Raw genomic sequence first — 15412 nt, 5'->3', positions numbered from 1 at the left:
GTGGCCTAAATTGGTGAATACAGAGCATGGCGTCATAATACACAGGCTAAATGGTATACAGTGACGTTCAGAAATGTCTCTGTTTGCTTGGAGGACAATCTATCAGCATGGGCATAAAAATCTTCATATATATACCCGAAGATGAATATCATTATATTTTCCAAGATTAAGTGTCACAGCAATTGTAAATGGATGCCAGAATTTGAGTGAAAATACCAGATGATATGTTAAGACATCAAGCCTCATTAGTCTCAAGTAATGCCTTATTACAAGATTCTGCCGTCGTATATATTTAGCAAATAATTAGCAATCTGCATTTTACTGTAGGCTTACAGGACTCGGTAAAATGGTTACGACAGATCCAAAGTAAGAAAAATGAAACTTGATTAAAAATAATCTAATTTAATGATTGAATGTGAAATACAAAAACATGTATGGAATGGAAACAAATACTTGCCTCCTGAAGCATTTGCCAAATGATAACGTGGAACTCTTATTGTTGAAATAAAACTGCTCTTTGCATTGTTTAGATAAAAAATTATTGATCTAATCAAAGGCATGCGTGAAAATAATTAGTTGCATTACGTAAAATATTACACCAGATTATCACACATTCTAGATTGAGTGTTTTGTGCAAAAATAATTGATCACAATATGTGCATTTATAACAAGTATAGACATGACATTTGTACCCGAACACACAAGACAATGTTGTTGGGTGACTTTTAGATATTATTTTCACCAAATAATTTGCACCAAATTGTACCAAATTATTTTATATCAATTTATAAACCTCCCAATTACTGTAAAAAGTTAAATATTATGCACTGTATGCTGACGCCATGGCCCAGATCTGTCAAATAAAAAATATGCCCTATAATTGCTAAATAAATAAGAATTCCATTTCATGAGTGCTCTGAAGGTAAGAAGCGCTAGCTCTGATTTCGTATGCTTTCTGTTCAGTTCACATTGCCACTAATACAAAATAACAGGTCCAATTATAACAAATCCTGTATATATTTGCATGAACACTGTGTAACCGATGTGAAACAAAATGCTCTCTCGAGATATCTGTAACAAGTTTTATATCTAAGCTGAGAAAAGTGTAAAAGCTAAAAACAAATCAAAATATATTTTCACATACCTGGTTTCAAGCTTTACCCATAGACGTGTTAATTTCCAAAACACCAAAATAAAACACTACATTTCTATCATATGCCACGATTTTAATACTGAATCGTGAAGCTCTGCTTATGAAAGGTGGAACACTTCCACACTGAGTGAATGTAATCACTTCCCATTCCCACAATGAAAGGGCCTGCCTTGGTGCATTGGGGACGCGCAGCTGATGGAGGCTGCAACGTGTCATGCTTGGACCTAGCCACATGCCATCCCCAAATTACACACATGGCAGCCCTGCCACCCGTGACATCTCAGCAGGCTTGCAGCCTCACGCGACTGTCACTCCAACTGTCAAATCGTTTCTGCCTTTCCCACTTTCCCCGTGTATGCCGTTGCCACTGACGTGACCGTTTAACCGTGCGGACGTGAAAAATGGGGGGGGGACGTCTCACATAGGGCGCGGAGATTTGCCGCACAAAACTTTCACCGTTTGCATTTCCCACTTTTCCTGTGTGCACTGTTGTTACTGGCGCAGGCGTTTCACCATGCGCACAACGGAGACTGGCGAATGTTCCAAATAGCGCACGATGATTGCCATACAAAACTTCCCTTGGAGAAAAGAGGAGGCGTTCCAATTTAACGAACGTTATTTTATCCCGATAGTGTAAATGCAAGGTCAATGAATGATGGAAGCATCGTCCTGTGAGGTTAAATTCTTCGCTTGGAACCTCTAGCTGTCACGATGTCATTAAATTGATAAAATAGCAAGCTTACGTCAATGGAGGCCAGGCAATTGCAATAGATTATTCAGTTAAATTACTTGTACCAGAGAGAAGAAAAGTCTATTATCTTTTTTAAAATGCAGTTATTTTTGCCAAGTCATCGATAAACATATAGATAAACATATAGTCGAAGACAAAACACCACGTATTGCACAAGTACTTATTATGGATATGGGAATTCCTCGAAAATAAAATATCTCATTCTTTTTGTAACGATGGATTCTGTGTCAGAACTTTTCTATTTTAAAAAGGAGCATAACTTTGAATATTAATGCACAACAGCAAATATATTTTTATAAGTGCGCACCAAGTTCAATATTTTTCATACACAGACTAGCAATATCGCCGGCAAGACAGACAGTATATTATGTTGCTGAAACTACACTATGTACAGCATCACTATGCAATTGGCATAAAAGCTAGTTAAACATTTGACACTTAATTGCATTTCGAAGGAAATGGATAATACTTACATCGGTAGTTGTAGCGATTTCCCTTGTACATTGTTCTTGCTGTTGTGAGTGCTACACACTGCTTACTAGTGAGATGCCTCGGTGGAGGACACTTAAACACAGTCAGTATCTTCCTTGTATCTGCAGACAAAATTCTGCATGCTTCCAGATGGTGGCGGTAACATGATGCCGTTTGGATGTACCAAGTGACCACGGTTTTGGGGGGGATTAACCCATGAAGAAAGAAAATAGCTCAGCTAATTTAACGCGGAAATGTGGTTACAGCATCTTAACAAATGAGAAAGTCATGAGCTGCATCATTTCACAACATCTCATGAATCAGTACATGACGTGTTGAGCGTAAGATTTCATACAATTAATATTTAAAGATGTGCGATATGATTATGTGTATTTTCGATGTGAACTATAATAATAAAAAAACAACTCTAAAAAATGATCAATAAGAGTGTGGCTTTATAATAGGTGACGTTTCAGGCAATGACCCTTTGCCTTAGAACGTTAAGAATGGCCACCATGTGTTATGAAGTAGGGGAAATTCCCTGAATCCTTTTCCCTTTTAAGGCAGTGGGACTGATAAATTATTTTTTTCTCAACGCATTATCACCAAATAATTAGTATCATCAACAAAACCCTTCGTGCATTGTACATGAGCCAACTATTTCAGCGTCGTGCAATTCACGTGACAAAATATTTTTGTTACGGCAAAATATGTGAAAATCAGCATATAGCTGTGTTTTTTGCATTAGCGAGAGAATGAGATTAAAAATGAAGGGGGTGGGGGGGGGTAGATGAGTGACAGACAGCTGACGAGGTAGCGGTGGGAGAAGGGTGAACAGAGTGTTTGAGAGAGAGAATGTTGCCTCTTTCCATATACTTGTAAATTATCTCAATGATTGGGTTCCAATGCACCACTGCTGGAGCATGTCTCTGCTTGACAGTCTAATTCTATTGATGTCACGACATCACTACTGCTTGGCTGCTTATCGCCTGGGCATGCGACTGAATGTCATGAAAAATGCATTCATTGATGGGACAGTTGGCATCACAGTCAAACGGCTTCTTCACCAACAACCAATATTGTGACACTTTTCACTTTATCGGAGGAACTTAGATTAAAAGCTGTCTTCCCTGATTCAACAACTGCGCCCACTACAAGTGACAGGTCGCTTGAGTTATACCAACAGTGCAGGAACATTGTCCAAGCCGATTCTCTACATGGCCTATGAGGTCACCTATATACATTTTTGACATATTTCTGGATTGTTTTACATTCTATCATCGCTTCAGCTTCCTCCTATGCCAATCGTATTTTGAATAAGAAATCAGAGCGATGTAATCAGCTTGTGCATCACAGCATTGTGAGAGATAGTGATGGTTTGGGGAGGCCTTCATTCAGCAGTGAATTGATTATGGCTGATGATGATGATAATGATGGACAGGAAGGATAAATTAGTCAGACATTCTTGAAAAAAAAATTTCCAATGATACTGCCAAAAAAAGAAACGTATATAAAATGGTATTTAAGTAAATATTAGTATATTATAATAAAGGAATAATATGAGTACATAATAGTAAGAAGAAGAGTATACAGAATATAATAAAGTAAATAATGTGACTTTTCTGGCAATGTCCCATCTCCATAGCACATACATAGCAAATGCATGGCCTCCATTTTACATGTTATGAAGGACCATTGACCGAAAATTAATATTTTAAGGCCACCGTGTTATTGTGCGCAACTCTCAATGCAGCATCACCAAATAAACAAAATTTGTCACTTAGTTGAGGTTTTCAAGGTAAATGAAAGGGCTGTTTACTGACATGAATCGATGAAAACCGTTCATTTATTTTGCTCCACAATTTGAGATAATCCCAGTGTGCACCACCTATGACAGCAATATTAATGCAATGGTGTGAAAAGCAACGAAAGCGTGAAACAAAAATCTCACGTGTAATAAAATGTCATTCAGGGAAGACGCGAACGAGTAAAAATAGATCTTTAAATAAATAATGAAACGGCTGCCAAAAACAAAATCAATATTTTAATATCAACAAATAATAACCTTCATTTTTTTGCTGCAGATTACTATTCGAGATATATTAGTATCAGTTTTCATCTCTGTTTTGGAGAAATAAAAAAATATAAGAATGGGTAGCGAGCGATGCATTTACATAATATATTATCATTGATTCCGTTCACATTGGCAATGGCAGCATAAGTTTTAAACACACAAGGAAATGATCAATTTAATAGTTATTTTTTTCACGTATAATTTTCGAGCCATTCATCTGTCACTAAAACGCATTGATGCCCTCTGCTGGCAAAAGCTGGGCCTCTAAACTCTGTAAGCCAAAGATGGACACAGTGCGCGAATACACATATATAAGCAGTGATATAATTTACCACTTTCCATTGCGTTCTACGATGAGACACACTTGGATTTTCTTACATTGAACTGGGCATAATATGAATTCTTGCTTAAGAGAGTGGTGGTGGCACAGTGGTTAGCGCACCACTGTGAAAACCTGGCGACCCGAGTTAAAATCCTGCTCACGACCAATAACAGTGACGAAAATTTGAACCAGTGCTGGGCCTCCTCTAGGTCGACTCAGCCCAAATTAGTACTTGGTGCATTGTGTTAACGTCAGAACTCGGAAGATAAATGCGGTTCGGTGTGGCGTTGGCTACCAATCCTCTCGCGTGTCATGCCAGTCTTCAAAGGTGCTTGCAGACAGCATCTGCCCCAACAGTCTGGCTATATGGGGGATCTTTGTCTTTGCATGCCTACAATCCAGCACTTTAGAGGTGAGGGTTGGTGGATGAAATTCTGTTCAGCTGTGCGGTGGCCGTAAAATTCCGGTACAGCGGTGGTTTGAATCCACTCTTTGTAGTGCTTTAAGTGTTTTCTCCTTGTACCTGTCGAGTTATGTAGGTGCCCTCAATGTCTCACATGAAGATAATTATTGAAGACACGTGCATTGGCACCAACATCCCAACACAAGGCCCTCCTCAAATAGAGGAATGAGACTCAGGGAGGCTATCCAGGGATGGAGCAGTGGAGCAGGGGTTGTAAAAATGTACTTGTAAAGCTGCCAACCAAGGGTTCAATTCCCGGCCATGGCTAACGTTAGTGGCAAAGTGGTTTCTAAACTTGTCTTGGGGCCTCCTTCATCAACTCACACTGGCCAATGTGATGCAGTATGGTCAAACAACCCCTGCGATTGACACGGCACATCCATGGTTTTATCTCTAATAGGCCATTTGATGAAATGCTGGAGTGTTATCAAGATTACAGAGGAATTGTGCATTTTTTTAAATGCCTCGCATTGAAGAAAACCACGTATTTATATTATCTACCCTGGCTATGTGCCTGTCTTCACATTATGCAATCTAATATACCCCTGATTTCTGATTGGAGCAAAACAACTCACATGTATGAAAAGTAAAACACATACAATACATTTTTCAGAAAGTTGCTAGTTAACAATTACTGTTTAGTATGAGCTACACATGAATACTTTGTGCTATAACTTATATTTCATTCAATATTGTTGTTACATTTCATCTTAACACAACAATTTGTCTTTTACTGTATAAAATAAAGAGTATAATGTTAAGAGTTAGGAGACCCTGCTTTGTAAACACCATAGTATTAATGCTATCCTGAATTCAATTTTATTTTAAGGTTGTAGTAACAACATATAATATAAACATTGATTAGAACCACGTGTCGTTGTCAAGCTAGTACACCTGTACGCATCAAAGCTGAATAAATCACTGCACAAACATGTGCAACCAAGGCCGGTGACCAGATTCACCTGAATGTGAGCGATTTCAGCTTTGCGATGTGTTATGCATCAGGACGTGGTGCAGGAAAATATTTGAAAGATAAAATAAAAAAAAACAATTTCCTCCTCTTGCCGAAATTTAGAGTAAGCCCATCAATTTGCCAATCGTGGCAAAAAATAAACAATCTACTGACCTAAGGTAAGGGGCCATCCATTTAGTACGTACGCATGGAGGGGGGAGGGGGGGTTAACCCAAACGCGTACGCTTGCGTATGGGGGGTCTACTGACAATGTGCGTACGCATAGGAAACGTGGGGGGGGGGGGGGGTGAAGCCTCGATAAAAATTCGTCTACATTGGCCTTCAAATGAGTTAGATAGTCCGGCGGTGGACTATCTGTTTGCTTAAACGCGTTAATAGTATTAATCCTTGGTCGTTTCTGGGTGGATTAAATTTCGGCCGTTCTATAGGATTCGTGGGGGGGGGGGGGGGTGCGTCAAGCGTACGTACGAAGGTGAGTGGAGGGGGGTGTAATAAGTACGTGTGCGTACAGGGAGGTGGGGAGGGGACACGTTTTGACAGATTTTTGCGTACCTACTAAATGGATGGCCCCTAAGTGGCCATACTTGTCAACTTCCTGGAAAATTTAAAAAACAACAACCCACCCACCCAGAATAACTCAATGGGGGGAGGGGGGTCAGGGGGGTCAGGGGGGTGTGCCCCCCCCGCCCCACACTAATTCACAAGAAACCCCAGGACGTCGAAGAGGAGGAAAGGAGTAAATCCTCACCTCTTGCCCCGTGGAGAGCTAACCCCATGTACTTTAAAGTGGTCACTTAAAGGGACACAGGCCTACTCAGGGCCCTGAGAGAACAGCGCTGCAACAGCCAGCCATAACCCTCTCGGCTGCCAGTGTAACAGGAGAGAAGGTGAAATTCGCCCAATGCATTCTCATCACTTTTCTTATGAATAATAATAATAACCTGCATTTATATCCTGCTGTAATCTGAAGATTTGAGCCACTGAATTGCCAATAAACAATGTTATCGCACTGTGAATTTTCCCACAGCGAAAGGAAATGCACATAAACTTTTTGGATTCGCCATGATTTATTTTAAAATATGTATATGGCGTTAAAGCCTTTGGAATACGTAAACACATTTCGTTTGCAAGGTCACTATGCTGCAGATGGCTGAGGCATTCAAGTACAGAAGCTCTTAACTGTTGTATACATATACACACGTATATGTATATACACATCCCATATGTACTGGCATTTTTTACCTGACACATTGCACATGCCGAGAACACACATGCATTATGCATTCACGCATTCACGCACACACAGCAGATGTTGCAGAATAACAGCAGCACCTCATGAACGTGCAAAAATAACAAAACAAAGGCAAAGAATCACCATTGTCGTCGCATATTACTCCTGGGTAAATTGCTTTCAGCGAGCACATTGATGCCGGTGTGGTGCCATACGGGGGGGGCGGTGAGGCCAACACTGCACAGACGACTTTGTTGCCCCAACGACGATGCGAATGCACTGCACCAGGCACATACGTGAGGCCGAAATGACTCAAAGGATGCCAATGCCAGGCTTAGACACTTCAGGCCCTCATGTGAGGGGACCATAATGAAGTGAGCTAATTATGAGTGGGTTTTGTTTGTGTTTGTTGAATGTTTAATCCGGCTGGCTAGGATTTGGTCAAGGATATAGCCAACGTGTTACCCGGGCAACAGGAGAGCAAAGACTTACGTATATTGCCTTATTACATATTTAATAATACACATTCGATGGATTAAAATAACCCATCTGGTGATTTGATTGATTATCATGATTCAGGATCAGGATTTAATTCAATATTTGTTTTTACTGTGATGCCTCTAGTGGCTGCAGGAGTGATGCGAACTCGTCACATGCACTTCGTGAAAAAAAACTAGATTCCTACCCACGCAATGCAATGCATGTATCGTGAGCTTCGTACTGTAACTAATACTAATTATGGATAAATTCATTGTTCCAGTCATACTGCTTTGTCACCCATCCATATGCATGTATAACACACTAAGACATGGTTACAAAACACAAATAACACGAGCACAACTATGAGATTACATTGTAAAGTCAGTCAGGAATTGTGAAATAGTGTTCATCTCCACATCCTCACTTCCGATCATTACTCTGTAATAATAGCGACGAAGCTGGAATTGAAAATCAATTTCCCAACCAAAAAAAAAATCATTCCATTTAACCTTCTAATGCAGCGTGATGATGGGTCTGCAAAATTCACGAGACCAGCGTGAAGCTGCGACGGTACCCATACTTGAAAGCCAAGGGAAGGTAAGTGGTGCGCCGTGGCAGCGTGTGAAAGGCGCACGCTCAGCGGCATGCACCAGTGCACGCGACATCAATCCCAACGCGCCAGCGTCTCCAAACCAGCACACCCGCGGCGACACGGACACCGGGCAGGCACTTAGCGTACACACGGTGTGTACCGCCGCTACCACCCAGCAGAATCGACGGGCTTGTCGCTCGCAGTCTCTTCCGTTCGGAGCTCGGATAAGTTATAACAGCGCCTGCGGATCCGTGGCTGAGAACATAAAGATGTACGGCGTTCTGTGCTTCGATTAAAACAAAAAATCATTGCGCCGCCCTCCCACCACCTTTTCTATGGATCATTACTTTGTAAACGTTAACCCACGCCACAGCCCAGCTGGATAGCCTAGGGGTTAATGTGCTTGCCGCTGGGCCGGTGTGTAATGGGGTCAAAGCTTCGAGCCCTGCCAATACAACACCTCGATAACGTCCGCTGGGTGATAACAAAGCGTGCGGATGCTGCAGAGTCAAAGTCAATGCTATCGTGGCAACCATTAGCAAGAGCGTGCCATTATTTGCTGCTTTCATGCTCAATGTTCCCCGTGAATGTGGCCCTGTTGGATGTAATGGCTTTGTGTGCATTGATGCTGCCAGGCCCCTGCAAACCCGGGCTTGCCTTGTGAACGCATTGGGTGAACGCCGAGTGTGAAAGGCACCGGCATACACGTGACTGATGTTGGTAATGATGACAAACCGTGGCCGACGAGATAGTAAACCGCGCAACTGTTTACACGCCCGACACCATTATCGCCTGGAATTAAATTTCTCCTTGTGCGCATTTGTACGTGCCATCGGTGTCCGCGCCGCAATAAATCCATAGAAGGTGGCGGTCCCTGCAAAAGGCAAACCGCGCAGTCACCGGCAGCCGCACAGACCCCTCGGCCTTCCGTGCCCACAACGGCGAAGCGATGAGATTGAGACGCATCGATAATTATCGCCGAAACCATATCGCCGGACTAATTTGCGGCTATTTATAATGTCGGATGACGAACATCCGGCCTAGAGTTGCCACCCGTTTTGAGGAATTTAAAAACAGATCCAGGATATATGATGGGATGCATACTAGACGGTATTTCACAGTACCGGAAGAGAGGAGGCCTTGATGTCAATGGCATTGCGTTGTCTTGAGTGTTGCATTACTGTGCAGCTGACAATAATCTGAGGATTTTAACTCTCTGGTATGATGACATCACAGTGATGACATCGCCCTGTATTTAAGACTGGAATCAGGAAGACTCCTTAACAATTGTGGAAAATCGCCTGATGAAGCTGGCTGTCGTCATCACCAGCGAAACGCCGTACTCAAATTGTAAATGTGGTGGGTTTAGTCTCCAACACACCGGTGTGCTGAAGTAGTCATGAATTGGCACGTTGTGTTTACGTGACAAACCTTACTAATTGGCTGTGTCGAGTGGTGGTGGGTTAACGACATAGTTATATTTATGTGATCAAACCCAAAAACTACCCTTTATTATGAATAATAAAGGGTTGTTTCTAAGACAACTGCTTCAAAAATAGGACGATCCTGGGAGAACCTGAAGGGGAGGAAATCCCTGTAGAATGAAGTCTCCAAAACGTAGGACATTGTCTGCAGTGCACACCCAGCGTGGCACGGCAAAAGCGCGCAAATTCATTGCAATTTCTATGCAATATTTAATTAGATTTTTCAAATAAATAATTCCATGATTGTTCCAACAGTCTGTAGTTGCAGCTTTCTTCAACATCATGACGTTTTTGGAAAATTATATAAAAAAAAAAGTGGCGGTTTTTTCAAAATTGCTTGTGGATTTCACACCTGATGATGATTGCATGTGTTGCAGTCGAAACGTCGTGAGAATTTTATTGTTTTATACATTTTGATTATTTTATTATTTCCCTTCTACGTGACTTTACCGAAAGAACCAAGAATATGAATCCCTGCAGTCACGAAAGCTTGAAATCAAAATGTATTCGCAATATAGTTTTGAATAAGTGCCTGCTCACTCCCATGAGCACTGGGGCAGTGCTGTCGCTGATCTAGGCTGGTGGTCCTGTTCCAAGTGATAGCCATTCCACGTTATTTGGCAGAGACATATTTTCACTCAGGACAATTATGTTTTACTTGTATATATACGCCGTGTATACGGGGGAAGCTGTGGGGTTATTATTAGTGTATTGCCATATTAATCTGTTCACATGCGTTTGATTCCCTGCCATGAGTGTAAAATCTGAACCAGTTGCGAGCCTCCCTCCGTCCACTAACCCCCAGTGACCAGCTTGGTGAAGTATGGTCAAAACAACGACCACGACTGAGGGGTGGACTGACAACTGCATGAAATGTATTATTACTATAAATACTTTTGCTAGAAATGTCTTATTATAAAAGGTGCACCTAATGATAGCGTTTTACCCTGCCAAATTATATTTAGATGCCATCCAAATTTGACGATTGAAAAACACCAATCATGAATATTATTTTCATAAAACTGAATATATGTATAGTATATACGGGACTAGATTAATGTTTTTGTTTGTTTATGAAATAGCAATAAATCAATGATTAACCACAACACTTATATTTTAACAGAAATGGCATCATATACAAGTTTAAATAAAGGTTTGAGAAACCCTGCCAAGTCTTAAATACGCGTTCATGAATTAAAATGTATGGGAAGCACACACTTCTATGTAAAACATTACAATATTCCCTCCCTAGGCTTCCAATACATATTGCCCATATGCAGTATCGCCCACTCGTTGTCGACGTTCCAATTAACACGTGAGGGTTATGTCCCACAGATGCCAGTAGAGGGCATCATCGGACAAGCGTGGTAAAGGATCCAGATCAGACTCCACGACCACCACCAGCAAAGGCATGAGCAGCCGCAGGAGTCATAGGCGGAGTGATTCATTATAATTCACAAGCCCTCTCGAGTGTGATGCTCACACTCAACTGGCTTTTGCTTAGCTTTGCTGCACGAAGCATCGCAGTATGTAAATTCCCAACACGGTAATGCACTCTCCTTACCACCACACTGGGTTTCTCCTCTCAGTTCAATGGCTTTCTTATTACGCTTCACGACTCCGAGAAGCAAAGCAAGGCTCATGTTAAAATCCTATAGAGACTTATTTTGTAAGATGGCTTACAGCATTAACACAACTGTGTCATCTGTGACCTCCCAAATGTTAAATGACATCGCACTATTTGGCGCTCCATTCCATCATCGCTTTCAACTTACAAAAAAAAAACACGACTTAAAAGCCCTGAACTGGTCTTCTAGTCATGCAGAAGCCCCTTTGGGTCATTTTAAAAATGCATAAATGGTGCTATAATAAGCAAGTGTCCACACAATGCATCAAGGCAACATCACAACATGTGCACGTGAATAATTGAAGCTGCGGTTTGTATTTCAGCAATATTTGTTTCACACTCGTTGGCCAGTGCAGCCGCTGTCAACTGCAAAGATGCTACTGACCAGGGAGTACGAGTGAAGTGTTTATATTATTTATATACTCACCTTCTTACGTACTGCCCTTGTTCAGAAATGTATCTGCATTATACATTTCAGTTGCGGTAGGTCGACGCGAAAAAAAAAAACGCGGCCTAAGAGACGTCTTCATCTTTTGATGCACGCAAGCACATCGGGGTACCCAACGGTGCAAATTCCATACATAGATATGGTGACCCCGTAAACACGGAACGTTGGACTAACGTTTATACAACGGTTCAGACCACGTGCCGACATTGTCGCCACGTTGCGAATTTAACTGGGGAAGTTGCTCGAGGAGCGGCTCGACGTCGCGTTCCGCTCAATAATTTCCGGATTCATTCCGTGCATTTCTCTCCGCGACAACGAAGACGACGCCCCGTGCATTCGCGTCGTCGCACGGAGTTGCTGCTCTATGGACAGCTCCCTCCTCTTTTTTTTTAGGACACGTGGGGGCATCTGCGGCATCTGCGGCGGCAGCAGCAAGCAGCATCTCTGGCCCTGACTCGCGGCATGCATTCATCACGCAGTACACTCGCGGGACCTTGTACGTTGGAAAAACAATCACACAGGACAGCCCGGCTTAACGTCCCCTCCAAGGACGTGGTGCACTTAATGGTACTGTGCTGCCAGCACGTGCCCAGGGTAACTCTCTGCCTAAGAGTTCGAATTGCTGAAGTAAACTTACAACAACAACAACAACAGGCCACTTCCGGTGGCTCTCGTTGAACCTCGCTTAGTAAATAAGAGATGAAATTGTACCTTAAGAAGGCGAATGGCTTTGCCTTAATACGAAAGTAACAAATTAACAAGGCTTTTTTGCATTTTTATCGGCGCTGCCATAAACGTGCTATAATCGCATTACTTGGGGCATTAAACTTGTCGGAGAATAATAAAATTACAGCAGGCTGTTCCAGCCATGCAAATAGTTATTCCGCTAGGGAAGGAAAATGGCTTTCCGAAGCTTCTGCCGCGCCTCTGCATTGCGGCTTGATTGGCCATAACAGAGCCTTGTTTACAGCAAAAGGCGTAACAGCAAACAACGTAAAGAGTTGATGGTGTTTTATGCAAGATCGAGATGCAATTGTTTCCTGGAAACAAAGCCCATGATTTTAATCAACAAAGCCAGCGAGCGTATAAAATTGACATAATGGGTGATCAATAGATGTGGAATGTGCAATCAGTTTAAGTGGAAATAAATGCTAAACGTACGCGGTATGAAGAGCAGAACATGTCATAATAGCTTTACATACGCATTCAAGATATATAATTTAAGCTGTGGCAAAACTGATTTTCAATTGATTTGTGAATTAAATAATATAATTCTTGCTTACCATCCACAGACCTCCAGACAATTAATGTAGTAGTGAAACTAATGTTAAACAAAACACCGTGAACTCTTAATGGATGCAAACATTGTTGAGACAGCTTGGTATTTTTGTTTCTCATAGAATAAATTAAGACAAAAATACTTTCTGCGTGATGGTAGCTTACAGGAGGCTATGGACGTGCACATTAACCAGACTGCATGACACGTCTTTCACTGATTTTGGCCTCCACTCTCCAAATGGAAAATTGTAATCAGGAATTGTGTAAGTGAAAAAGCTATAAATGAGATCTACTCTTCCATTGTTGGTCACTGATTAGCAGCGAGGGAACAAATTAGGTGAACATAGCTTTTGTATCGTCACATTTCCTGAATGTACTTGTCCTAGAAGCGAAAAAACATTTTACTCCCTGCTTTGAAACATGAAAACAGTTATTCGTGACTCTTTTATCTTATTGTTCCTGTTGTATTCTTGGTTCTTTCGGTAAAGTAACGTAGAAGGGAAATAATAAAATAATAAAAATAAAACATAATAAAATAAAATTCTCACGACGTTTCAGCCACAACGCAAGCAGCCGTCTTCAGGTGAAGAACAGGGCTGTCGGAAAGACAGCGTTTTAATGAACACTGCTAAGCTTGGCAGCGTATTTTTAAGCTGGGTCGGAGGAGAGAGCCTTGACATAGGAGTTTACATATCAACAGAGGACGGCTGCTTGCGTTGTGGCCGAAACGTCGTGAGAATTTTATCTTTTAATGTTTTATTTTTTTTATTTTATTATTTCCCTTCTACGTGACTTTACTGAAATAACCAAGAATATGAATCCCTGCAGTCACGAAAGTTTTACATCGAAATGTTCCTGGTGTTTTAAAACAAATTCTTGATACCCATTATATTTTCTGTTCTTCTTTTGCCTCGTGGTAACTACAGCCAGTAAACGTTCAACTAAATATATAGTTTAACAGTAAGAGCACCGATTCAAAGCACAGTGGCAGCCAATGAATGGAACCCGTCTGAGAAAACGCCCATCAAGGGGACGTAGCGATTAAATGACCTCGTGTGCAGCTGTGATGTGGATTGTTAAGTCACAAAATCGTGAGAGATGGTGACGGCTTTGACAGGCTCAAGCAGTGGATCGATCAAGTCTGATGATGATGACGATGCTTAAAATCATTTATAATACGCGCGTAGAAGTGTGACAACCTTTTGCTGCGAATTGTACGTAGCAAAAAAAAAACAGCGACAATCAAAGAAAAAAATCACTGAAACGCAAAAAAAATAATCGCACCGACGACGACAACGACGTCATCATCGTCGTCGTCGTTTTTTTTTGTTTACACCTCACCGAGCTGCTGGCCAGCCATGACGCGTCCGTTCTCCCCGGCCACGGCGAGCCGGGCGCTGCGCTCGCTGGCGTACTGCACGAAGCCGTAGCCTTTGTGCACGGAGCAGCCGACGATCTTGCCGTATTTAGAGAAGAGGGTCTCCACGTCCGGCTTCTTGACGATGGCCGTGTTGAGGTTGCCGATGAAGACGCGAGAGTTGATTGACCTCGGGTCGTTTTTGTTGGTCACGTTGCTCGTCTGTGCCTTGCCGGTCATGTTTGTGTCCTTTTTTTTTGCCGGCGAATCCTTTCAAACAGTTAGCTGGGCTTGTGGGGTTTTCTTTCTTTCTTTCTATTGTTTATCTTCTTTTCTTTGGGCGGTATTAAAATTAAGTGTCCTGTGGGTAACAACAACAAAAAAGGGTGGGGAAATTAGGCACATGTTGGATATATGCGTGCAGGTCAAAATTAACTGCATGTTCACGCGTCTAGAAAAATAATTTTCCTGGGCAAGCGTTTGCATTGTGGTAATGTTCAGTGCAGTGCAATACTTTTACAAGGCTGTTAATTGGTCAACCAGATCTACTGACCGCACTAGAGATAGGCACTCTCTGGGGATAATGCAGCAATTATAAAAGTCGGGTACCGCTTTACAAAAGACAATATTCACACGATGATGGGTCGATAGCGTCACCATTTGTTATTACAACCACATCTTGTTGGGGGTAAACTGGACAAACTCTGT

General features: G+C 41.8%; 1 protein-coding gene across 1 annotated transcript in view; it reads right to left on the bottom strand.

Annotated features, from left to right (window-relative positions):
• Window positions 1–15055, bottom strand: part of LOC144723334 (RNA-binding Raly-like protein) — a 50173-nt gene extending 35118 nt beyond the window's left edge. Inside the window, exon 1 of the mRNA XM_078602039.1 lies at window positions 14689–15055. Coding sequence (XP_078458165.1) covers window positions 14689–14944 — 256 coding nt within the window. The 5' untranslated portion in view covers window positions 14945–15055. The remainder of the gene's footprint in view (window positions 1–14688) is intronic.
• Between the last annotated feature and the right edge of the window lie 357 nt (window positions 15056–15412).

This window comes from Lampetra planeri, chromosome 17, assembly GCF_965212315.1.
Source record: "Lampetra planeri chromosome 17, kcLamPlan1.2.h2, whole genome shotgun sequence".
Lineage (NCBI taxonomy): Eukaryota > Metazoa > Chordata > Hyperoartia > Petromyzontiformes > Petromyzontidae > Lampetra > Lampetra planeri.
The sequence above is the reverse complement of the archived record's forward strand: the minus strand, read 5'-3'. Positions and strand labels throughout refer to the sequence as shown.